Below are 26,835 nucleotides of genomic sequence, written 5' to 3'. Positions count from 1 at the left end.
AAATATTTGGGGGAATTATAATGCTTCGTATGTGTCAGATGAGTAATGACATATTTAAGCAATCAATATGGGGAGTATAAAAAAGGAAAACATATTTGGATTGGAAAATTCACATTTGGCCGTGAAATGGTGGGTGGGTAAGAGGTCCACAGGACTGGAAGCAGTGGGTGCTTCCAATCTAGCTCTGGAGATGAACTATCCGTTTTAGGAAATGACGCTCTAATATGCGAAACACATACCTTCATCATTGACAATTATAGAAGCAGCTCCTGTAGCAGCATCTTTAGTCTGATATGTAAATTCTACAAGAAAAAGAAAAAGAAAATTACAATCACGTACATACAGCCTGGCATGGATAACTTATTTTAACAATTTCAATGCAACACTAATCCTCAAAAAAAAAAACCTTTTTAACCTTTAACCATCTGGAATGAGTTAAAAAATAAGTAATTAGTGCTAATTTATACCCATCACCTATACAATGAGGAAAATAGACATCTTTACATTTAGCAGCACCTTTTCTGTGCATTAATAACAACCTATCAAACCAGCCTCACTTCCAGTTCCTCAAATTATTCATAATTGTATACATATGCATTTTTCTAGATCAACACATTTCTTTTCTTCACTGAAAAAACGAGAGACTTGAGATAAAAAACCAAAAGGTCGAACCTATAAAATGAACTTTTTTATTTTCTTCATTCTCATAAGCTTTCATCTGGTCAAGAATTGTGGTCTGGCATGTAAACATAAATGTTGATCAGGGAGCCTCTGGCAGTAGGAAAGAGCTCAGAACTGGAAACAGAAGACCTCCATTCTAGATCTGGCTCTAGTTCCAACTTGCTGCATGCTCTTGAAAAGCCAGAGAACCTCTCTGACCTTCCATTTTCCCTTCTGTGATCATGGGTTCAGCCTTGATGATATCTGTGATCGGTTTCAGCTTTAACAATAACACTTTTCTTAAAATATCTTTTGTGAACTTATCACTTGGTTTTCCTTGTCATTTGTCCATGAGATGAAGGTTCATAACCTCCTCTCACCTGATTCCTATCTGGAGGAATGTACGTTAAAGAACCAGGAGACATTTAAATAAGACCAGACAAAGCTGTGCATACAAATTCTATGGCCACCAGAGGAGGATGTAATAATTCTATTCCATGTTCAATTTTATTGAAACAAGATCACAGAAGAAACTTATAAACATTCACTTTTAAAAAAGATGAAAATTTACCTGTAGAAATACCATTCTGTTTAAAGTTTTCTATATAATCATTGCCAAAAGAATCCTTGCCAACCTGTGCCAAAGAAATGGTGAACGTTAGATCTTTTACATTTAGTAAAATGCTATAGTGTAGTTTTTAGAACACTTAGCATTTTAAAAGGGCATATCTGCACAGTACTTTATAAACATTAACTAATTAATCTTCTTAATTTAAGATGGGAGACTTGATTTCAGCCCAAAGAATTGTTATATATTGTATTAATGTTTCACTTATATCCCACCTAAAATGTGACATATTTAAAGTGAATCACAAGTTCTAGAGCTTCCTTCTCCTTTTGATCTGTTCATCTGACAATTCCCATTGAGACAGAGCCATCCTCCATCATCAATCTTCAATATTTATGAGAGTTCACTATAAATGAGGGCATCTTTGAAATGACTTGCCTGATGTTCTAGAATCTATCTTTTCTCTGACCTTGACATGGGAGACAAAGAGAAGGGAATTTTAATAGCTCTTGCTAAACTGGGTAACTTGGTATAGTGGAATACTATTGTTTCTACATGCTCCTTACCATCTCTCTATTAATGGCCCTTTGATTTTTTTCTTTACACCTCTATTTCTTTTTCATTCATAGACAATCTAAGAAGGTTGTCCAAGGGTCCCAGGCCTGATTAAAAAAGTAAGTACTACTACTCTGAGTGGGTGTATGACCCAAATTAGTTCACTAAGAGTCAATCCTGGGGATTTTATGGAGACCTCAAGGGAAGACAAGTCTTCCTCCAGTGGGAATGCTAACTATGAGATACGGTTATCCTGGAGCCCCTGGCTCACCATGTGCAGCCAGCCTACATGGAAACAGACACATAGCAGGATAGGGTAAGTATCATTCCCCTAAAAATCCTCTGGTCTCTGTCTATTCATCCCTCCCTCTCTCAGCCCCTGGCAACCAGTGATCTTTTCACTGTCTCTGGAGTTTTGACTTTTCCAAAATGTCATATTGTCAGAATCACACAGTGCCTTTTCAGACAGGCTTCTTTCATTTAGTAATATGCATCTGAGGTCCCTCTGTATCTTTATGTGGCTTATGCGCATTCCTTTTTAGAGCTAAATAATATTCAGTTGTCTGGATGGACCACATTTTATTCCTCCTTTACCTGCTGAAGGATATCTTGTTAGCATCCAGGTTTTGGCAAATATGAATAAAGCTGCTGCAAACTTCCATGTGTAGGTTTGTGTGTGATTGCCTTGCTATTAAAAAAAAAAAATTAAACCTGGTGCTGGGGATTGAACTCAGGGCTTGTGTATGCTAAGCACATGCCCCATCACTGAGCCCCTCAGTCCCTTATTTTAAATTTAATCAGCAATCATATTTAAATATTAAGAGATTACCCAAAACAGATTTCCAGGAGGTCCTGAAAATCCAGAGATTCTGGTGACACTGGGATCACACTCCTACAAGGCAGGAACTAAGAGGTGATGGCCCCCAAAGTAGGCACAAGTTCTCAAGTTCACTCAGCCCTACTTGGCCTACACAGCTCCTGTTACCTGCCTGGTTCCCCAGGCCCTAGGCTTGCCACCTCTTCACAGTACTTCTAGTTTTCTGTTCTGCAGGCAGCACTAAGATTTCCTGGTGAATATGTTCCTTCACAGAAAACTGTTTCATTTTGGAGCTATCAAGAAACATGGGGATTTACTTAGGTTAAGATCCTAGGGAGTCAGATATTGTGGTGCACACCTATAATCCCAGCCACTTGGGAGGCTGAGACAGAAGGATCGTAAGTTCAAATTCAGCTTTAGCACAAGCAAGGCACTAAGCAACTCAGTGAGATCCAGTCTCTAAATAAAATACAAAATAGGGCTGGGGTGTGGCTCAATTGTTGAGTGCCCCTGAGTCCAATCCCTGATACCACCTCCCCCCCCCCCCCCACACCAAGAAAAAGATCCAGGGAATGTGGATAAAATGGTCTGAGCAGGGCTGGGGATGTGGCTCAAGTGGTAGCGCGCTCACCTGGCATGCGTGCGGCCTGGGTTCGATCCTCAGCACCACATACAAACAAAGATGTTGTGTCCGCCGAGAACTAAAAAATAAATATTAAAAATTCTCTCTCTCTCACTCTGTCTCCTCTCTCACTCTCTCTTAAAAAAAAAAAAAATGGTCTGAGCAAACTTTGGGATCAGCTAGACCAGGGGGTTGGAAACTCCTTTAATGAAGGGCCAGGCAGTATATATTCCAGGTGTTATGGGCCACATGATTTCTTTTGTAAGTATTCAACTCTCTGTTACAGTGTGAAAGTAGCCAAAAGACAATCGGAGACAAATGGGTGTGGCTGTGTTCTAATCAAGCTTTCTTTACAAAACTAGGCAGGTAGGTAGGATTTGCTCTGTGGGCTACAGTTTCTTGATTCCTGACTTTTTTTTTTTTTTTTGCAGGGTACTGGGGATTGAACTCAGGGACGCTCGGCCACAGAGCCAAATCCCTAGCCTTATTTTATATTTTATTTAGAGACAAAGTCTTGTTGCTAGGTGCCTTGCTAAGTTGCTGAGGCTGGTTCTGAACATGCAATCCTCCTGCCTCAGCCTCCTGAGTCACTGGGATTACAGGCATGTGCCACCGTGCTTGCCTGATTCCTGATTTAACTGGCATATCTGATACCTTCTTCCTTAAAGAACACTCTTCCTTTTGATCTTTTTCTGGCCTAAATGCTGATTAGGCAACAATCTCAAACAATGTATACTAACTTCTTACCAGCAGAATTCAATATGTACAGGGAAGTACAACCCATATAGCAAGCACTGTCGTGGGGAGGGTTTCCTGTTGGAAGGAGCTCATCTATCAGAGGTTTCCCTGATGGAGGCCAGTTATTTATTTGCTAGGTGAATGCAAAGGCATCTCGTTCAACAGGTTAAAGATTCATGCCAGAAACTAAATCTTTGTTCTCTCATCTTACTTTATATAATAACTCTCTCCCGTGGGCAATCAAGGTGTCACACAGCTGGGGAAAATGTCCCTATAAAAACATGGCAGGGATTAGAAAAAGGCCATTCCTAGGCATGAAGAGCTTGATAGAAATTAGAGCAATGAAACTTTTCTTCTCCTTTTTAACAGTTTTATGCAAGCAAACTCTATTAAAGGTGAACATCAAGGGCAGCCCTAGCAAGTGGAGGTGATGTTACAGACATTACAGAGTTTAGGGGATTAGGAAGAATGTTTCAGGGCAGAAGGAAACCATAGAGCCTGCTTTGCCGTCAAGAAAATGATCATCAAGGAATAAGAAATACAGAGGCACTGTACAGGTGGCATAGCATGTGCATCAGAGGCATAATTAGGAAGAGATTTCATGCTCAGGGTGCACTTTGGAGGCTTGCTGTAACTGAATCTTACTTAGAGGCTGCCATCTCTGTCTTCTTCCTGCTCAGGGAATGACTTGATTTCTATATCCCTTGGTGATGGTTATTATTTCTGATTTATTCCAGCATGAATTCCCTGACAAATCTGTTTGGCTGGTCTAGTTTTAAACTCTTAAGTGAAATAAAATATTTTGTTTTTGAGGCTTAGTGGTAGAGCTCTTGCCTAGCATGTCTGAGGCACTGGGTTCGATTCTCAGCACTGTGTATAAATAAATAAAAATGAATAAAATTAAAGTCCATCAACATCTAAGAAAATATTAAAAAAAATTTTGCTTTTGCTTCTTCGATATTCCATTGTTAAAAACAGAAATCAGATGACTAAAAACATAGTGGAAAAGTAATGACACTGCTAAGGATTAAGAGAAGTCAACCCTAGTGCCATTAATTTTGCATCTAGTCATGGTGACCCATTATAAAATAAAACGAGGAATAAAAAGCCTAAAAATAGGAAGGTGATTTTTTCATTTGTGATATGAAAACCAGAATCCTTTTCCTGCTAGCTGTGTGATTTGGGGCAAGCCAATTTAATTGTCTCTAGACCTCAGTTTCCTTATCTAAAAATCACAAGTTTGCTGTGAGGAGACAAGAAAAAAACTATATGAAAACATACTTAGAATTGTAAGGGATTAGGGAAGGCTTCTGTGCTACCATCCTCCTCTTCCTCCTGAGGGCAGTGAAGCTGAGGCTGTTTCTCTGGGGGTTGGGGGAAGGGGACAGGACTACTGTTGCTTGATTTTCCTCCACTCCCAGTGCTGGGGATTGAACCCAGCACTTCATACATACTTGGCAAGTGCTCTACAAACAAGAATTCCACCAACCCTGAATTCTAACTTAAAAACCACTTTCCCATCCATCTGGTTCCAATTCTTCCAGTTCCCTGTTTTCAAACAGAAGAACACTTGATCATGGAAGCAAGTACTTATGAGGTTACATTATTATTATTATTATAATAAAAACACAATAACTGCTATTAATGATTTGGTGTAATTAATACTGTTCAATGCAATCACTTATCTTTATTTTTATGAGAATAATATCACCAATTGGCAGCATCCGTGCCTTGGGCATCAGGAATAATCTTTAAGTGTTAAATGTTTCGAACTCACACATTAACATGTGGAGAAGAGCAATGGAAATCTGTGTCCTTTTTAAAATGCTCCTTTTCCATTCTGCATTATAGGGTTGCACAGATAATACATGTAATGTTATATTGAAAGAATGCCCTCTTCCCTAATTCTTCACCCTCAGAACCTTTTACATATCTATTTACTCATTTATATTTCTGAAATTACTATTTTAAAAAAAGTTGAGAGAAGGGTATACCTCCCTATCCCTTTTGCTTCCTTTGACTCAAATTTAAGCTTCTTTCCCAGTTATTGGAAATTGATAACCAAAAGTCAGAGGAGTAGAATCCAAGCAAAGGCTTTGTTTCCTGCCAACGAGAACTGAGAGAGTATCTTGAAAAACATGGTGAATAACACAAATGGGAGTTCTGACAAAGGAAGCTGGTATTAATGGACTTAATATAAGATGATTTTAAAGAAATCTTTGGAGGGCTTCTTCTGTTTCCCCGGTCACACTTTGGCCATCAAGTTGATAAGAAAACTTTAAATGTAAGCATCTTGGCCATGAGGCAAATGGTACATATGGGAGTCAGGAAACTTGGAGTCTAATTTCAGTTCTGCCATTATCAAGCTAATTAAAATTCTTTGCATTTTGCCTCAAATTGTTCTGTCTGAGCCAGGCTGTAGGGTGGGGGACTGGTGTGAATTCTCTCTGGCAGGCAGGAAACCAATGGTTCTCAACCTTGTCTGCACATTGGCATGTGTCCTTCCGGGAGCTTATACAAGTCCTGATGCTCTGGTTACACCCCAGATCCATTGACTCAGACTCTGCAGCTGTGACTGTGGCAGGCTCCCCAGGTGATGATACTAGGTGGCCCAAGTGGAGGACCACTGGATTGCAGAAAGCTGAACAAGTGTCTCTAAAGCTTTCATTTGGAATAGATGATGACGGAGCGTTTAGGCCTGGGTGGTTCTGTGCTGGTAACTCTGCTAAGTGGGAGAGGGAGAAGAGTGGCTTTTGGAATCTGCTGGGGTGAGGGCCCCAGCAGGCTCCAACACTGGGATCAACATATGGTGCAGCGTAGAAGTTTCCTTAGGGGCTGGGATGTGGCTCAATCGGTAGCGCGCTCGCCTTGCATGCGTGCAGCCCGGGTTCAATCCTCAGCACCACATACAAACAAAGATGTTGTGTCCGCCGAAAACTAAAATAAATAAATAAATACTTAAAAAAAAAAAAAAGAAGTTTCCTTAGTGTTTGCTGACCCAGGTCTCAATTTCAAGTAGCCCAGTGTTGCCACCCCTTGCTTCTTTTGCTTCCATCTTTCTAAAATTCATACTTATCACCCTCCCCCAGGGGGAAAAAAAAAGATTTCTGTTTTTCAGAGTGGTCCACGGAAAGGAACTATGAACTTGACATTATCACTTGATTGTGTTAGAATACAATGTGAGTACAAAGACACGTTTATTTCCTTGTCTTCACTTCTGAGGACTCAGGAGTCATTTCTTTTCTCCTTCACCTACTCAAGCCTGACTTGTTTTCAAGCAGCAACTGAAGGTCGACCTTCCTCTCTATTTTGGCTCTCATTAATCCTCTCATTTCTGGTACTCCTACAGCATTCTTAATCAGTGCTATAATTTATTCAATGCCATCAGATATTCTTCGCAATTTCGTATTTGTCAGTTTAGGCTTCCTACACCTTGCTGGATTCCCTAGCCTGAAATATTGGGATCACTTCCCAAGCCTGTATACTAGAGGTGTTCCTAGTAGGAATGGACCATCTTGATTACCTTTCTGTTCATTTTTCTTGGACCCATCTTGTTCCTGAAGGGACATGACTACAAGTACTCCCATATTCTAGTTGTGGCTGCAGGATATTCTACAAGGTTCTATTCCTACGAGCCCTCTTGAAGGCACCCTCACACTCTTTTGGCTGCAGCAGTGAAATACTGTTGGGCAGAAAGATTCTTGAAAACTCATATAACCTGAGAGCTTATCTGGGTATGGCTGTTCCAGGCGAAAAAGGCTAGATCATCTATGGTTTCTTCTGTGGACAAGGATTTAAGCCAAGGCAACTCACAGAACCTAAGTGGCACCTCAGGAAACCCTAGGCCCAGCTCTGCTCTGAGTACTATAGAGCAGCGTCAGCCAATGGCACTTGGTATAGTGGTGATGTGCTCTACATCACAGGCCCTAGAAATACAGCCTGTGTGGTTGAGACATCCAGCTTTTAGTTTTGTTTTAATTACATTTATATCTAAATGGCCACATATGGCTGGTGGCCACTGTATTTGACAATGCAGCAAGGTTCATGGAAGACAAAAGAGCTGTATTTATAGAAGCAAGGGTGCTTCCTCCAGCAGAGCTGCTTCTTTCAATTGACTACTGCAGGTTCTCTGGCAGTGAGGCTGGGCCTCAGAGTGGCTTCTGCCTTCCAGAACTATGCTCAGTGCTGAGGAGGGAAACTTCAGTTAGCTCTATGATACTAAACTACTATACATTTCTACATTTTTTCTTCTGGTACTGAGACTGGACCCAGGAGTACTTTACCACTGAGCTATTTCCCTAGTCCTTTTTAATTTTAATTCAATACAAGGTCTCACTAAGTTGCTTAGGACCTAAGTTATTGAGGCTGGCCTTGAACCTGCAGTTCTCCTCCTCGGCCTCCAGAGTTGTGGGGATTACAGGCAAATGCCACTGTGCCCAGAAAATTTCTACTTTTAAAATGATTGAAAAAATGGTTCTTTAGGCTGCTTGGAATCCTTGAAAGGCAGACCCCATCTAGTAATTCCATCCTTCAATAAATATTCAAGGTAAATAAAACAGAAAGGACTAAGGTATCTTGCCCAAGGTCACATGAAATTGAATACTTTGCTGAAGAAATTATCATGGATATTAAAACAGGTTATAGATTTTCAAAGAGCATATATGAAAATATTAACAATAAAACAAAGATGAATGTCATTTAACCTTTATGATTCAAGACCTTTTGTGACTTTTCAGTGCCAGGGGGGGTTATGACGATCAGCCAATTAAGGAGATGATTGTATTGTTGCTATACAGCAAAGCCCAGAAGTTTTTTTTTTTTTTTAAATAAGTCCTTCAGATTAAAATTTTTTTTTACTTGTCATTTATCATCATAAAAGATAAAAGAAGTGCTGGGTGAGGTAGTACATGCCTATAATCTCAGCAACTTGGGAGACTGTGGGAGGAAGATCTCAAGGTCAAGACTAGCCTGGCAATCTACTAAGACTCTGTCTCAAACTGAAAAATAAGAGACCTGGGATGTAGTTTGATGATACAGAGGCCCTGGGTTCAATCCCTAGGAACACAGATGTACACACACACACACACACACACACACACACACACACACACGATACAAGAATGTATACAAGGCTGGGGATGTGGCTCAAGCGGTAGCGCACTCGCCTGGCATGCGTGCGGCCCGGGTTCGATCCTCAACACCACATACAAACAAAGATGTTGTATCCGCCAAAAACTAAAGAATAAATATTAAAAAAAAAAGAATGTATACAATATCAGTTATTTAAGCTGCTGGTTGTTTAAATCCTGGATATAGGAGGGTTTACCTTAATAATAATCTTTAGTATATAAAGCTAATGTAATAATCACCATTATTAGGCCTGGTCATCTGGGAAAAGTGGTAGGTTTGGGTCATCCCATTATTTTATTTCATTTCCGTCACTTCTTCCTATGTAAGGTGACATAAGGTACATACTATTTGTTTTGTTGGGGTCATAAGATCCCCTGTGTTTGGAACTCCAGTCAGCACAGCCAAGTGGTTTTGGCCTGTTGCCCTTCTACAGAGTTAAGGAAAGGACAGATTTTATTTCATTATATATTACCTGAAAGACCTGATTACTAATTTTTGATCTCTGAAGATGAAAACCTCAATGTGGGGCTGGGGATGTGGCTCAAGCGGTAGCGCGCTCGCCTGGCATGCGTGCGGCCCGGGTTCGATCCTCAGCACCACATACCAACAAAGATGTTGTGTCCACCAAATACTAAAAAATAAATATTAAAAAATTCTCTCTCTCTCTCTCCTCTCTCACTCTTTAAAAAAAAAAAAAAAAGAAAACCTCAATGTGCAGCCAGCTGATGTTCCCACATCATCTAGCACAGAAGGCAGCTTGTAGGGTAAGCTGATGGGCACTCGCATGAACTACTTTTCAAGTGCTCTGTGGTGAATGTCCATTTTTTTTTCTTGTTTACAACCCATTATGAATTAATAATTTTGTAAAATATAATAATAGTGAAATAAAAACAAAACTGTTATAGTCAACAACTACAACATTACCATGTCAAATTGCTATAAATGATTCTCTGCAGACTTTCAAAGCCGTGACAGCCTGCAGTCTGGTACAGGCCTGAATGAACTTGGAGTAGCATTGCCCTAACCTACTGCCTGACCTTTCTGAATGGAAAACAGATGGCTACCTGTATTAGAGAGTTTAGATAGTCTCAGGTTTGTAGGAAGGAAGACCAGGCAATGTTTGAAGGTCATTCCAGTTTGCTGATTCCTGACCTGGTTCATCTGGGTCCATTTCTGCTCATGGCTTCCATTCACCTGCAATGAAAGCAGGGCTTCTGGGCTCATTCGTGTCTCTGTGTCTTGGGCTCCTTGTTCAACATGGTTCTCCTAAACTGCCAGTGTTTGATGCTTGGAAATAACTCCCTCCTCCCCAACATTTAGTTTCAATAGAAAGGAGGAGGAAACATTTACAATATCTCCCTGGATTTTCAATCTCAAAATACCATCTTCAATTGTCATTGGACTGTACAGTTTTAGCCCATGACACAATTTCTTTTTTTTTTTTTTGTACTGGGGATTGAACCCAGAGGTGCTTTACCACTGAGCTTCATCCACAACTCTTTTTAGTTTGAGCAAGTGTCTAAGTTTCCGAGGCTGGCCTTGAACTTGGGATCTCCTGCTTCAGTTTCCCAAGTTGTTGGGGTAACAGGCATGTGTCATTGCATGTGCCACCTGGTCATGACATAATTCTTAACTACTTTAAGTGTTTCATTACATATGTATCACTGTGCAAATTTTTTATTTTATTTTATTTTTGCTTTTTGCAATGCTGGGTATCAAACTCAAGGTCTTTTTTTTTTTTAAGCTTGGTCGAAAGTATTTGAATGGACTGAGACATGCACATAAGTAACAACCACCTTTTTAAAATAATTTTTTAATACTTATTTTTCAGTTTTTGGTGGACACAACATCTTTATTTTATTTTTATGTGGTGCTGAGGATCGAACCCAGCGCCCTGCGCATGCCAGGCGAGCGTGTTACCGCTTGAGCCACATCCCCAGCCCCAAACTCAAGGTCTTGTACATGCTAGACAAGTACTCCACCAATGAACTGCATCCCCAGCCCCTTACAGTTTAAATGTTGATGTGACTCATACTTTTCGTCACAATATCTTTTTTTTTTTTTTTTTTTAAGAGAGAGTGAGAGAGAGGGAGAGAGAGAGAATTTTAATATTTATTTTTTAGTTATCGGCGGACACAACATCTTTGTTTGTATGTGGTGCTGAGGATCGAACCCGGGCCGCACGCTTGCCAGGCAAGCGTGCTACCGCTTGAGCTACATCCCCAGCCCTCGTCACAATATCTTGACAAATAATTCTCTTTAGCAATATAAGCATTTTTGCCTGTGCCACCAAACAATCTTGCTTCATTAGAGCTTGACTTCTAACTTTTTATACAGTAGGGAAGGTAAATTAATGTTGCTAAGAAAGAGGGAATTTTCTAGTTTTCTTTTCTCCTATCTGTTCATTTTTATCTTGATTAATTTCATGATTTTGGTTTGTTTTAATCAGTTTTTTTTTTTTTTTTTTTTTTTGCTGTGAATAACCAGAACAACTGTAAAGGAGGAAAAGTTTATCTGAGGTCTCATGGTTTCAGAGGTCTCAGTCCATAGGAAGTTGGTTCCATTCCTTGGGGCTCAAAGTGAGGCAGAACATCATGGTAGAAGAGTGTGGCAGAGGAAGGCAGTTCACATGATGATCAGACAGCAGAGAGAGTGACTCTACTTACTAGATACAAGTATATACCCCAAAGCCATGCTCCCAATGCTCCATTTTCTCTAGCCACACCCAACCTGCCTTCAGTTACCACTCAATTAATACCATCAGATGATTAGTCCACGGATTGGGTTAAGACTTTCACAACCCAATCACTTCTCCTTTGAACCTTCTTGCATTATCTCACACATAAGCTTTTGGGGAATACCTCACATCCAAACCATAAAAAGGTTTCTAATTTGAATTTATCATCTTTAAAATATTGCTATAATCTGTGGTGGTGCATAACTGTAATCCTAGTGATTTGGGAGGCTAAGGCAGGAGGATGACATGTTTGAGGCCAGCCCCAGCAATTTAGTGAGAACCACAGCAACTTGGCATGACCCTGTCTCAAAATAGAGAATAAAAAGCAATAGGGATGCAGCTCAGTGGTAAAGTGCCTCTGGGTTCAATCTCCAGTATCCAAAGTAAACAAATAAATGAAAATAAAAAATTACAATCTACTATAAAGCAAGTTTAGCCAATTTGCTTAATAAAAATATAATTTATGGGCTGGGGGTGTAGCTCAGTGGAACAGTACTTGCCTAGCATGAGTGAGGCACTGGGTTCTATCCTCAGCGCCGCATGAAAATAAATAAATAAAATAGAGGTATTGTGTCCATCTAAAACTATTTTTTTTTTAAATCAAGAAAAATATAATTCACAGTGGAAAAACTTCATGATGAATGGATAGATAATAACTTCTATTATAAAAATAGTTTTCTTTTAAGAAGTCTAAGAATATTATACAATTTGGTCAAACTTTTAAATAAATCCCCATCTAAGGGTTCCAGGGCAGCTAAGCAAAGTTGCCCTGCAGAGGTTTTACCTGAAGTCATGTTTTCTTATTCTTTACTGTGCGGGCTAAATTCCACTGTGGGACAAGTATGAGATGACTGTGCTGGGGCCATAGTAGATGTGAAGAACTTTTGAAACTGCTGAGATGCTAACATAAACCATCACACTCCAGAAGAAGACAGACAGCACCTGTGCTTCAACCAGCCTCCTAACTGGAACATTTCCCAAAATACAGCTCCCTGCCATTCCTCTCACATCCACTCATCTGGTTTCATGATTCATTTCCCAAGTTCAGTTCTACAATTCAAATATTTCTATTTTGTGTTTCTCTCTTTGCCTCAAATTCAACAAACCTAAAATAAAATCAATCTCAAAATCTCAGAGTTGGATGAGATCCCAGGGGACATCTAATCTTGACTTCAATGGCTACATGAATAGTTTCTATAAGGCTTCCAAGAGGGAAGTTTCTCTAATCTCTTATTTCACACCTCCAGCTCCAGGGAACTCCCCTCTTCCCAGGACAGCCATTTTGGGAACCCAGCTTCCAACACCAATTCTACGTCCTGGGTTTTCCTGCCAGGAAATTATATCATCCTCTTTCTAGCTCTTTTGTCCCCTTAAGTCTGCAGTATCTGATTACTCCTAGACTATACTATTTAATCCACTATGGGATGGGTAAGGCCTAAAGCTTTTCCTCAGCCCCTTCTCAGAGACCTTTAATTCCTAGAATACAATTAACTGCTGATTAATTGTACTGATAATTAAAATTAATCAAGAAATCAACCTTAGCAATTAAGGATTTCTTACTTTGAATGTTGTACTTCATGTGATGTTTTTGACCAAATAGCCACATGAGAATTATATCATGTAGCCATAAATTAGAAAGAGAGCTACAGTTCATTAGTAGATGAAGTGATAATTGTGTAGTTTATATATCACTTACAGACTCCTGCTGAGAGAAAAGTGTTGTGTACAATGCAAAATGATATTTCAGAGAGACTTTGGCAAAATCTGCACAGTTCACAGAAGGGGTCTCATTTTTTTAAGTCAAGGTTTTTGTATCTACTACTCTGTAAACCTAGCCTGTTATTTCCTATATAAAAACAACAATAGTGAATAAATACATTTTTACATTTAAAGGTAAAAAACCCAACATAATCTACCTTTCCTGTTATACTAGTAATGCTAGCACTTCAAATGACATGAAAGATGCAAAATTTGAAACTTTTCATTGATTTTCAAATTATTCCAGTAGGATGAATAGAAATAGAATCCCTGAATGTTACATATCATTTCTCTCCACACCTGAACACAGACGTGTGCCAAAGGATGAGTTATGTGTAGTTCATTAAGGTCCAAATTCCTTTCTAAGATATGGCACTGGAAGAAAATGACTTTGTGATGAGTAAATCACCAGTTACTGGACTAATTTTCCAAAAGCTGTGTTGCTGCAAAGAGACCTGCTAAACACGGGGTGAGTCATGCTGCTGTTTAGAAGCCCACCAAAGAAGGCTATTCCGTCGCATCTCACACTCGAGTTAAAAACGCGTTCCACTCAGGGAGGACAGCACTAAGTTATTTGAGGACTGCTACTTCCCAGAGGATCCAGCAAGGTAGAAACTAGTAGAGAGGACAACAGCCAAACGGCGGACACCGGGCAAGGGTTCATCCATCAATCACTTTGGCTATGGATGGATAGACAAATCGTGGTATAGCCACACAATGGGATAGTATTTGTCCATAAAAGAATAGGATTACTGATAAATGAGGCAAGGTGGTTGAACCTCAAAAACAGCATGTTCAGTGAAAGAAGACAGTCACAAAATGTCACATATGACATATTCCACCTAGATGAAATATTCAAAATAGATAAATCCATAGACATGGAATGTGGATTGGTGGTTTCCAGGGCAGAGGTGGGGGTGGGGGGAGGACAGGAAAGAGGAAATGGGAAGAAGCTGCTTAAAGGGTTTTACTTTGGAATGACCGTGATATTCTGGAACTGGAAAGAAGCATAAGTTGCACAACACTGTGAATATCCCAAATGCCACTGAATTATTCATTTTATAATGGCTAAGAAAAATAAAAGCAACAGATTTGTCTTAAAGCCAGACTGTTGCTTTTAGAATCCTCACCATTGGGCTTACCTTGCACACCATGGATGTCTTTGCTCCGAGCTTAGCAGCTTGGACACACTGGTTGGCACCTTTCCCTCCAAAGCCAATAAAAAACTTGTGTCCATGGATGGTTTCTCCAGTTTTTGGCAAACGAGAAGTCAGACTATTATAATTTAAAAAGAGAAGAAATAAAGCATATTGGTAACTACAATCAATTTAAGTTTTATAGAAGCTACCTGGTGTAGCACTACATAGTCTTAACATAAAACTGAGAGTTGACGCAGGGGAGATCGCCTCCCCCTTCAGGGTGACATTCAGAGTTCCTATCATTGCTGGCATGGCCTTGACAGAACTCTCTCTCTATGCAGCTGGATTTTGGGGGACAGCTGCTGGGGTGCACTACATCAGGGTTAGTCACAGGTACTTCTGTTTCATACTCCCTCCCCAGTGGCCAGCACAGGGCTTTATTCACAGTGAGAGGTACTAACTGGGATGAAGTCAACGTGTATTTCTGTAGAGGATTAGCAGGTCACTTCTATAAGAGGCGAGAGGTATACTAGGATTTTAGTGATCATGTACAGGACCTAAGGAGAAGAAGGAAAGTGTAATTCCAGGCAGGCAGGAAAAAATTCTATTTGTTGCTGGGTGCTGGTGCAGTGGCTCACACCTGTAATCCCAGCGACTGTGGAGGCTGAGGCACGAGGATTGCAAGTTTCAGACTAGCCTCAGCAACTTAGAGAGGCCCTAAGCAACTCAGCAAGACCCTGTATCAAAACAAAAATCAAAAAGGGACTCAGGGCATAGCTCAGTGGTTAAGTGCCCCTGGGTTTAATCTTCAGCACCATCTTCCCCCAAATTATTAGTTTACTTGGAGGTAGAAATAGGAGCAAGGTATTGAGGGGGCAGGATCAGATTTGGGTCCTAGTCCATCTTGCATGCCACATTATTCCATGCATTGACTAACAAAGAACATCTATTTAAAGCAATGGATCCTAAAGAGCTATTTAGTTTTTAATTTTTATTATTGAATTTTCCAAACATTAGAGTAGAGAAAGTAGTGTATTGACTCCCCTCATTCCTGTCACTCATCATCCAGACTCAGTAACTATCCACCCACGGCCAATCTTCTTTCAGTCCCTACCTTCACTGACTTCTCCAAAAGCTAAGGACTTTTTACCATGTTATTGCCTAATCATGTTTGTTCCAATATAAGATTTTTAGCACCTTAAAGATGGAAGATGTGGGCTGGGGTTGTGGCTCAGCAGTCGAGTGCTTGCCCAGCATGTTTGAGGCCCTGGTTTTGATCCTCAGCACCACATAAAAATAAAGTAAAGGTGTGTATATATATATATATATATAAAAATTATATATATATATATATATATATATATATATATATATATATATATATATATAATGATGGAAGATGTGAGGAAACAAAATATTTGGAGGAGGACAGCAAATGATTGACTATAAAATGGAAGAGGAGTTCTGGGTATAAAAGTGAATGGAGATGGGCTCTAATGGCAGGAGGACTGGATGCCTGGTCACATAGAAGAGGTCAAAGGGCCAGATGGAGCAGTTGGAGGAGGGTGGTGTGACCAGAAAGATTAATTTAGGTAGGAAAGAAAGAGGTAAATTTGCAATGGTACACCTACTGAGAACTAATGAACAAATTATAAATTCATATTAATTTTCAGGCTGTGATGTATCTGAAGTCAGTATCTTATTACATATCATTACATTAGAATAAAGAACAACGCCAGTTCCTACAGGTCACTAACAGCTTGTTTGCAAATGGGCTGACGTATAGTTGATGCCAAGAACACATAATTTCTTCAAAAGACGAAGCTCAACCTGTGAACCTTCTTTATGTGGTTCTAAAAGTGTCAATAAGTTGGGCTAAACTATTCTATTCCCTAGCAGTATGCTGTCAAATATGGTTGAAATTCAAAAGAGACTCATCAATAATTTGAAAACATCCCACTCCTCCCCTTTTCAATTCTATTTTTACCTTGGATTCTAAATGCATTTTTAGTACTGATGAAAAAAATATACATCTAGAAGGTTCACTTCTGAAAAAGGTACTCAATCAAGAGAAAAATTGTTTTAATGTAATGTTATTATCCTGTCATTTAATTTAGCAATGACAAGTGATGATGAGATTTTGATTTGCATCAGAAATCTTAAACATTTTAGGATTCTGTTATGAACAGGCAATGATGAGTAATCTGTGTGATTGAGTAACTATGTGAATTCTTGGCTTATTGATGCTGCTACAAACAACACTCATAACAACCTTATAAAGAAAAAATATCCAATGTGGCTAAAAACAGGCCAAATAACTTAATTAGCAAGACTGTCACTAAAGAAACTTATGGCTCTCACTATATTTATACTTATATCTGGGTCACAATTTGCTGGTTTGAATAAAATATCTTTTATTATTAGCTGTGGGAAATCATGAGAAATGTATCACCAGATTATTATTGGGATGTATATGTATGCAGGGGAGGGTGGAATCAGGGTATAGTGGGTGTCTGATGTGGAAGCAGATGGCTGGAATTTAAGCTCATTTCTAAATAAATGATATTAACACAAGCACTGTATTAATTCATCAATCACTGAAATTCTTCACTCCTTTGGTATTTTACTATTTTCGTTTCCTTCTACATCTTTCCCCTGCTCTTTGCTTCTTTCTTTTTCCAGTTATAGATTTTCCCTATACAAGGACAGGGATAGTTTACTATGTTCTCCATTTTATCCAAAGGGACTGTCACTTAGCAGACATTGAACAGATAATTGCTGATAGAACAAAATCATTTAAGAGTCTCCCTTTCTATGTCCCCCCTGTATACCATCCATTCTTGCTTCTGAATCAAGGATGCTGAAGTGGTGATTAGGGGAAGGAGGAGACTGGCAGGGATGACTGTACAAGTGCCTGGCAACAACAATTCCATGTTTAACCAGATTTTGCCCACTGCATTCCCAATTTTAGTAGCATCCCCTTCCATAAGCAAAAACTGTCTAAGTCATATTATTATTCCTTCATTCATGCAATAATCCAAAAATGTTGATTCAATGTTTCCTGATGTACAGGACAAGATCAACTTGCTAACAATGGGATAAAATCCAAGCCTAATGCAAGTAACAGATGAGTGAAAAAAAAAAAAACAAATTCTTTATAGAGCAAGGAGCTTATCATGATCTGGTTTCTGTCTTTTAAAAGGAAAAATATATCTACAGTAATGCTTGGCCTAACCAGAGGATTTGTTTTGAGAAATGTGTTGTTGGGTGATTTTGTTGTTTCTGTCACAATAAGCTCTTGAGAGATCACCTTTGTATATTAGTCCATGGTTGACAGAAATGTCATTATGCACTGCATGACTGCATGTTCTCATATGATATGTAAATGCACAAAAAATGAAATGTTTATGACAGAAATCCTGGTGGGTCTAAAATTTTCATGTTTTACTTTATATAATTATGCACATGTAAGTGTATACAACAAGAATATATTTGTGTATTACGGGATACCATCCATCACTACTAATTCATTGTCCTTCCTTATTTTCCAGTCACCTCTTCTTCCTGTGCACCAACTGGATTCTTGCAGATGAACCTCATGGAGCTCTGCCAGGGTTGCATGCTTTCTACTCTGTTTGTTTGCTGTGGCTCTTTGGGCTGTACTGAAATACTGAACAACCAGTTACTTGGAGGAATGTCAACTAGAGCATGTCAAATATCTTCATATGGGCTCTTCCTGTTTCCCTGCTTCAATTCCATTGCCCCCTTATTCTTGCTTCCTCTATTACATTGCTGAGTAGAGTAGGTGCACTAACCCTATCTTGTATGCTATGCTTCTGTTTAACATAAACTAAAATATTTTATTGCATATTTTTTTAATAAAAGTAAATTTAAAGAGTAAAGAATGGAACAGAGAGAGCAATTGGAAAGTTAATTACAAACAGGCAGAAGCATTTCTGAATTTTAAATCCTAATTTACTTTGAATTAGGCTTTCCTAATTTTTGCCTTATTGAAATCATGAAATTATGCTGATGTTTAAGAAAGGAGCTGCATAGAGCACAACCCCCTGGATTCAAGCATTACTCTTCTATCTAGCAGGTAGAAGACAAATTAAAGTGCTCAAAGGGTGGAGGGAGGGCAGAAGCAGAAAAACACTGTTGCTACCATTTAAAAATTAAAATAGTATACATTTCTGAAGGAGGGAGAAATCCCACACAGAAAAAAACACCCATAAGAAATACATTTGAATCCGAAACACATTCAGAGTTTTAAAAATGTTATAACATTTTTGAATTGGACAGAAATGACCAAGTGACACATGGCCCTGTGCTCTTCCCTGCCATGAGAGGTCTCATGCTTAAGCCTGAGTATTTGAGGCGGGAGGCCTGAGCCTCTTGTGATGTATTACTTGACAGCTTTTCCCTCTTTGAACCGGCTTCTTCTCTTGCAAAACAGTTTAATAATACTTGTCAACTCCTGAAATGCCTGGGTTTTGTGCTCTGAGTTAATTCACTGACAGGTGTTACTAGAACAATTTATCAATTGCTTTTAACTTCTTGACAATGAAGTAGTTGTTTCAGATTCTCAGAGATTATTCAAACTGAGGGAAGGAATGACCTAGTGATAGGGGATAAGTTTTTCAACCAAAGAGTCATGCTAATAATGGCTTCAGCCCAAAGTCAAGGAATATGTGGCCTTTTGGCTTTTGCATGGGTCTATTCTTCTGGCAGCAAGCTTCTGACACACTGTAAGCCTCTACAATAGGAGATCATGCTATTAGTTAATACCCAATTAAAATTCATCACACTAATTTATTATTCTTACTGCCTGTATTCTTCAACCATATCTGTCCTTCTCAACATTTGTGTATGTCATATTTAAAAGGCTGAGAGTAATTTCAAAATTAAGTTGTCACTTGCAACAACATGGATGAACTTAGAGGACATTATGTTAAGTGAAATAAGCCAGGCACAGAGAGTTGAATACCACACGATCTCATTTGTTCTCAGAATATAAAACAGTTGAACTCACAGGAGTAGAAGTAGAGTTGAATGGTGATTGGAGGCTAGAGGGGAGAGGTGGCAGGGAACAGGGGAGACACTGGCCAGTGTATACAGTTACCATCACATGGACAAAGCAATGATTCACATCCCAGGTGGGATGGAGTAGGACTGCATGGGTTTTCTGGTTGTAAATTCTTTCAGCTATTTTCCTGAACAAAGTCTATTTCTGCTTCATATTTAAAGAGTGTAGAATTCTATGCTTTTATTTTTAAAGCACTTTAAAGATTTTATTTTCTCCTAGTTTACATTGACAAGAAATCAAATCCTTGTTCTTCTATTATATGTCCCCTCCAAATGCTTGTATTTTTTTTTTTTAATAATGGACTTGCACCTGAATTTGATTACAATGTGCTTTAATGTAGTTTACATTGTATTTATCCTGCTTGGAGGTCATTGAAATTCTTAGACTTAAGTTAACCTCCAAACTAAAACCTTTATAGCTTTCATAAAATTTGAAAAAATTTCGGTAATTATTTCTTCAAATATTTTTGTGCCTCTAGCTTTTGCTTCTTAGGCTCTAATTATACTTATGGCAGACCATTTGTCTCCCAGGTCACAGAGGCTCTATGCAGTTTTCCCGTTTCCATTTAAATCAATCTTTATCATTATGTCTTCAAGTTCACTTACGCCTTCTGCCATTATATTCATTCTGCTGTTAGGTCCATCCAATTTTTAATTTTGATACTGCATCTTTCATTCCTTAAATCTTGAACCAGTTCTTTTTTGTATTTTCTACTTTTCTTATGTTCATGTTTTTCTTTGCATTTGTGAGCACATTTATAATGGCTCTTTTTTCCCCTTTACAAAAGAGCACACTACCATTGAGCTACATCCCAAGCCTTTTTTTTAGTTTTGAGACAGGTCTTGCTAAATTGCCCAGGCTGGCTTTGAACTTGTAATCTTCCTGCCTTGGTCTCCTGAGTAGCTAGGATTACAGGTGTGCGCCACTGCCTCCAGGTTATAAAGGCTCTTTTAAAGTCCCTTTCTACTAATTCCACTACCCCTACTATTTCTGCCGCTCTTTTGATTACCATTTCCCCCTCCCTCTTCCTCTAGGATCAAATTTTCCTGATTATTTGCATGTCTAGTGACTTTTTATTGTTGTAGTGAGGACTGAACCCAGGAACTCACACATGCTGGGCAAGCATTCTAACAATGAACTACGCCCACAGCTTTATTTTATAATATTTACTTATTTAATCTATTTTAAAAAAAATTCTCAGGAGTTGTGAGCTTTGCAAAATTTTTCTCTATGCAGGCCCATTTAATATCTAGCAATAGACTCCAGGGAATTTTGAGGCAGATTTTTATTTAAATTTCCCTTGGTCAGCTCCTTCTGCTCCAGTACACTCTCCCACACATTCCAGCCTCCTTAGCCTCCCTCAGTTACGAACTTTGTTTTCTCAAGCATCAATGAATCCATGCTTTCTCTGAATTCCTCCTCTTTATGCCAGTGTCAGGAATATGACTTCAGGACTCACCTTGCCTGTTTCTTCTCTCTCCTGAAACAGTTGTTTTCTAGTTGTTAATGGTGGGAGGATACATCTGGTAGAAGTTACTACAAATTGATCAGGAGTAATATTTTTGAGTGAGTAGCCTATACCTTAAAATTACGTTATGTACATAATAAAAAATTCAATGAAGTAAAATCAGGGAAAAGCTGTGTACTACTGTAGCCCTAGGAGAAAAGTAAACCAGTTATTAAATTTCCAAGTTGGAACAGTGAAAATATGGTGGGAGCCCTTATAATCTTTGTCCAAAAATAATGGTCTGAATACTTTATAAAGAGGGACACGTTATTTTTATTTTTCCAATGTGAAATGAAGGACTGAGTAGATGAGGTTTTAGAAGAGGCATATAGTTAGTTCAAAATATTAAAAACATTTTAAAATAAAAAATACTATCTAATGTCAACAAACTATTTTGGATAAGCAAGAGAAGGCAGGAGAATTACATATGTGTGCACAGGGGAACAGGCAGTGGGGACTGGCAGAAGGTATGTATGGGGCACTGCAAAGTGGGAAAACCAGGATATGGAGAAATACAGCAGAAAGGGGACTGTTGACAAAGACATTTGTCAAAAGTTCCTAATGAATAACTTTTAAATTCATTGAAGACAAGAAAAGTAGGAATTTATGTAATAATAAAAACGATAGTGACAAATTACAGAACCAATGTTTTCTTTTCAATTTTGCCAATTAATTATAGTAAATTTTAAATTCCAAAATGACTTCTGTTACCACATTATAATTATCTGGGCTACATCTTCCTGCCATCTGCTGGTATACTTTAAAGAAATAGAAAACGGATTTTAATTTTATCCTAAACAAAACAGAATTAGAATGATAAATCAGCATAGGAAAAAATAATATATGCAGGAATTAATTATTAAATTTTAATTTATCTACTATTCTTGGTCTTTGGTGATCACGACTCTTACATTCCTATCATGAATAATCAAGAACTGATTATATTATATTTGCACTTAATACGCTTGTAAAATAGATTGGGGTAGGCATTAATATCTATGTTTTAGGGAGAAAGTGAGAATTCAAAAAAGAAATGGCTTATAAAAAATCTCTGAGCTGTTAGGCGGTTGAACTCGATTTTAATTCAGGTCTTCTGAGTCCACTGCTACAGTCCTTAAAGTATGCTGTGCTACTTTCTTTGAAAATTTATATTCTCTCAATTTTGACTGTAATTGTGGATATTCAGTTCCTATAACAAGTATTTTTTTAAATATAGAATTTGTAAAAGAGCATTTCAAAAACCAGATTCTGTACCAAAAAACACGCAAAGTTTATTCCATCCCACCACTCCCTTGACTTGAGCACTAAGTGGTGTTAAAGGAGAGCGGCAGCTTCCACTGCAATCTCAAGATAGGGTTCGATCCTGAACTCTTCCTTGTATTTCAAATCCTTTGCACATCCTCTCCTCTGTGCCTGAAAGTTCTTTTCTTTTTTCTTAGCTGAGCTAAAACATTCTCATCCTGTAACATTCAACTAACCCATCACTTCCTCCAGGGGTCCTAACAAGTCCAGGTGGGGTTAGGTGCCCTGCCCTATGAATCCACATAAGTTTCTCTCATGGCATGGTGTTTACTTTTATCATCACGGCTTAAGTCTGTGCACACATCAATAAACATGTGCTGAAATGATACACTGTGGTGGCAGATACTATTTTTTGAATGCATATTGTACCATAAATACTGACCACCAATTCATTTAATCATTACAATAACCCCAAGGAAAAGGTACTGATATTTTCATCTCATTTTACAAACAAGGAGAATAAGAATCAGAGAGATTAAACAACATACCCTCAAATAAACAAAACAAAAATATACCCTTGTTCACTCACTAGAAGGTAGCGCAAACAAGGCTGGTCTGACTCTAACAATCATGGTAAGACAGTATTCAAATGTATCTATGTGTCCCTGAATCTGTTTATATTTCAGATTCTTTTTATTTCTTGTGTAACTTCTGGCAATTATAATTCTAAAGAACCTAGATACTGGGGTGGGAAGGCCAAATAATGGTGTTCCTGTCCTAGAGTTCAAAAGGAGTTAATAGACAACATATTATCAAATATAACTCTTCTTAAACTCTTGGATATACTGCTTTTTGTAAACTACAATGTAACAGAAGAGAACATGCAATTTCAGATGAAACATGAAATGTCTTACTTGTACTCTACAAGTTTGAAAAACAATGTTCTACAAAGCAGTTTATGTAAAATAGTATGTTTGAAATGAATCCAAATACATTGGAACTCAAAATATATGTGAATGAATTACATTCTCCAGTGAAAAGACAACATTGTATTTATAAAAAAGTAAAAACAAACAAAAGACTAATATCTAGCTATGTATTTATAAGAGACACATATATAATTTTATAAATTATAAAAGGTAGGAGCTGGGCACAGTAGCACATGCCTGTAAACCAAGTGGCTTGGAAGGCTGAGGCAGGAGGATAGAGGCCAGCCTCAGCAGCTTATCAAGACTATCTCAAAATAAAAACAAAAAAGGCTGGGGATGTAGCCATGGTAAAGCAACCCTGCATTTAATCCTGGGTGGCAGTGGTAGAGTGGGGAGTAGGAAAAGATATATTAGCAACCACCAAGGAAAATAGCTCTGGATAGATTAAATTCAGCAGGAAAAGGCAATAATTCCAGACTGAATTCAACTAATAAAATTGCCTCAAAACATATAAAACTCAATTTACCAACAAATGCCATAATCTCATTTTTCTTTAAGGCTGAGTAATATTCCATTGTATATATGCCACAGTTTCTTTATCCATTCATCTGTTGAAAGGCACCTAGGTTGGTTCCATAGTTTAGCTATTGTGAATTGAGCTGCTATAAACATTGATATGGCTGTGTCATGTAGTATGCTGATTTTAAGTCCTTTGGGTATAAACCTAGGAGTGGGATGACTGGGTCAAATGGTGGGTCCATTCCAAGTTTTCTTAGGAGAATATTATGCTAAACAAAATAAGACATTCCCAAAGAACCAAAGGCCCAATGTTCTCTCTGATATGCAGAAGCCAATTCACAATAAGCAGGGGGGATAGTGGTATTTTGGACTAAATGGAGGGCATTGAAGGGAGGGGAGGGGATGTAGGGGTAGGAATAATAGTAGAATGAATCTCACATTATTACCCTATGTGCATGTATGATCACATGACCTGTGACTCTACACCGTATACAACCAAACTCCCTCTCTTGGCATTCTGCCTTCTACTGTGTGATCATGTAGAACATGAAGGCCCTTGAGAGATGTGGGTCCCTTGATCTTGAATTTTCCAACCTCCAGAACTGCTAAGATATAAATTCAAGCATTTATTAATTCATGCCACAAACATTTACTGAATAACTCTTATATTTTGAAAAGACTTAAAATAAACAAATGCTTAATTCTATTAAGTACAAAAAGGACCACTAATTTTCTAATTATCCTTAACTATTCTAGATAATACCTTGCTTATTTCTTTATGGTCTTAACATAAAACCAAAGAAATGTTTATAACTTTAATTAGGATAGCCTAATGGACTTTAAAATTGAGTTTCCAAATGGGGTGTGGTGTCCTTGGTTGTAATCTCAGCAACTTGAGGCTGAAGCAGGAGGATCACAAGTTTGAGGTTAGCCTCAGCAATCAGATGAGACTCTCAATAACTTAGCAAAGACCCTGTCTCAAAAAGTAAAAAGGACAGGGGATGTAACGCAGTGGTAAATTGCCCTGAGTTCAATACCGAATACCCTTCCTCCATCCCTCATAAATTGAGTTTCCATAAGATTTTTGGTAGAGTATTTGGCTGAAAATTTCAGTAATTGAAAATTAGATCTGTATTTATTATTTTAAAATGAAGTCCTTTAATGAGAAAAAAAATCCCAATATTGTTATCACAGTGTATAAATTGTAACTTTTCAAATCAGTGGTAAAAAAGCAGATGTAAAATATAATTAGTAGGTGGGCATGGTGGCTCATGCCTGTAGTCCCAGCTACTTGAGAGGCTGACGGGGAAGGATCACCTGAGCTTATGAGTTCAAGACCTGACAGGGCAACATAGCTAGATCCTGTCTCAAAAAATTTGTAAATGGTACTTAGGAACGGTTGCATAAATTACTTTGTACAATATTACAGAAGAATTGCATTGGAAACAATTTTTTTTTTTTTTGGCCACAAGGAAAAAAGCCAACACCTAAAATGTGATGCATTTGGGAAACAAACAAAACCAAACTAAAACACAACATCCCCAAACAAAAAAACCCAAACCTATAACAAAACAAACAAACCCCTCAAATTTTATTTAGAAAACAAGTCAACCATATGCATACAAAGATAATTTATAGTTGTCTTTGTAGCTATACAAGAAAATTTCAAGTCAAGCTAGTCATAAAAATTGTTAAGAAAATAAAGCTGGGCAAACAGAAATCTTTTAAATGCTTATATGAAGACTTCAAGATCTCAAAGTGCCTTCAATCAACTGTTATAAAAACCTTATACAATTCAAAGAAATCTTATCTTTGGAGATCATATAATAAACTAGTAATTTATCAATACATAGCAAATACTAAAATGTGATTGAATTTATATTCAATGGGGCAAATTTGGATTTAGCGTATCTACGGAAGAAATACATTGGAACTGTCAGGGATCCTTTTAGACACTCACTCTGCCTTCAGCACTATCTCCTTCAAGAAGTTTCCTTATGCTTCCACAGAGCCTGCAGGCACTTGCTACATCAGACTACAATGGTATCTTTTTGTGTTGGCCATCTTCCTTGGGCTCTAGATCATTTTACTAATTGCAGCACCCCTAGCATCTAGCAATTCCCATAGCTCAATATTATACACAAGGTATCAAAACACTAGGGCAAAATTCATCACAAATGAAAACGTTGTTTTCCCTAGAATAGACATGAAGAGTCAGGGCACAGACTTGGCAGAGGGATGGATTGCTACACTGCTTAGCAGTAGTACCTTGTAGGTGCACTTTCTTTGTCATATGTCCATATTCACTTTTTTTAACATCTATTTTCATTGAAGAGATCAAAATTACCACCTATCTCATGGATGATTTCTTTGATGTTAGGCAGAAACATGTTTACCAAAAATTATTTAAAATGGTAACTGATGAGCAACTTTCACGATCAAATTAAGGAGCAGAAATAATGAGAGGGGGGATATATTTTTCTAATATTGGGAGGGTATGATAAGTTTGGACCTTCATTCCTATGAATTTTATTTTCCTACAACTGTGATTGTAAAACAGATTTTTCTGATCTAAATAGAAAGAGGCTTCTGGAGGGACCCAGGTTAGAGATGACTATGGTAACCTTTTCTAGGTAAGGAATCAAACTTTTTTTAAAAAAAAGTAATCTAGGGGCTCAGTGTTAGAGTGCTTGTCTCACATCCATGGGGCATTGGGTTTGATCCTCAGCACCACATTAATAAATAAAATAAAGGTATTGTGCCCATCTACAACTAAATAAATAAATAAATAAAAGTCTTTACAAAAAAAAGTAATCTTCATCTGTTTT

General features: G+C 38.1%; 1 protein-coding gene across 3 annotated transcripts in view; it reads right to left on the bottom strand.

Annotated features, from left to right (window-relative positions):
* RBKS (ribokinase) overlaps window positions 1-26,835 on the bottom strand; it is an 87,466-nt gene that overhangs the window by 55,503 nt on the left and 5,128 nt on the right. For all 3 annotated transcript variants that reach the window (XM_081264503.1, XM_081264502.1, XM_081264504.1), the window contains 3 exons: window positions 14,728-14,860; window positions 1,232-1,295; window positions 240-302 (listed from right to left, as the gene is read on the bottom strand). In XM_081264503.1, coding sequence (XP_081120629.1) covers window positions 240-302; window positions 1,232-1,295; window positions 14,728-14,860 — 260 coding nt within the window. The remainder of the gene's footprint in view (window positions 1-239; window positions 303-1,231; window positions 1,296-14,727; window positions 14,861-26,835) is intronic.

The sequence above is a fragment of the Spermophilus citellus genome (assembly GCF_964194105.1).
Source record: "Spermophilus citellus genome assembly, chromosome: 13".
Taxonomy (NCBI): domain Eukaryota; kingdom Metazoa; phylum Chordata; class Mammalia; order Rodentia; family Sciuridae; genus Spermophilus; species Spermophilus citellus.
Note: the sequence above shows the minus strand (reverse complement) of the source record. Positions and strands in the feature narration are given on the sequence as shown.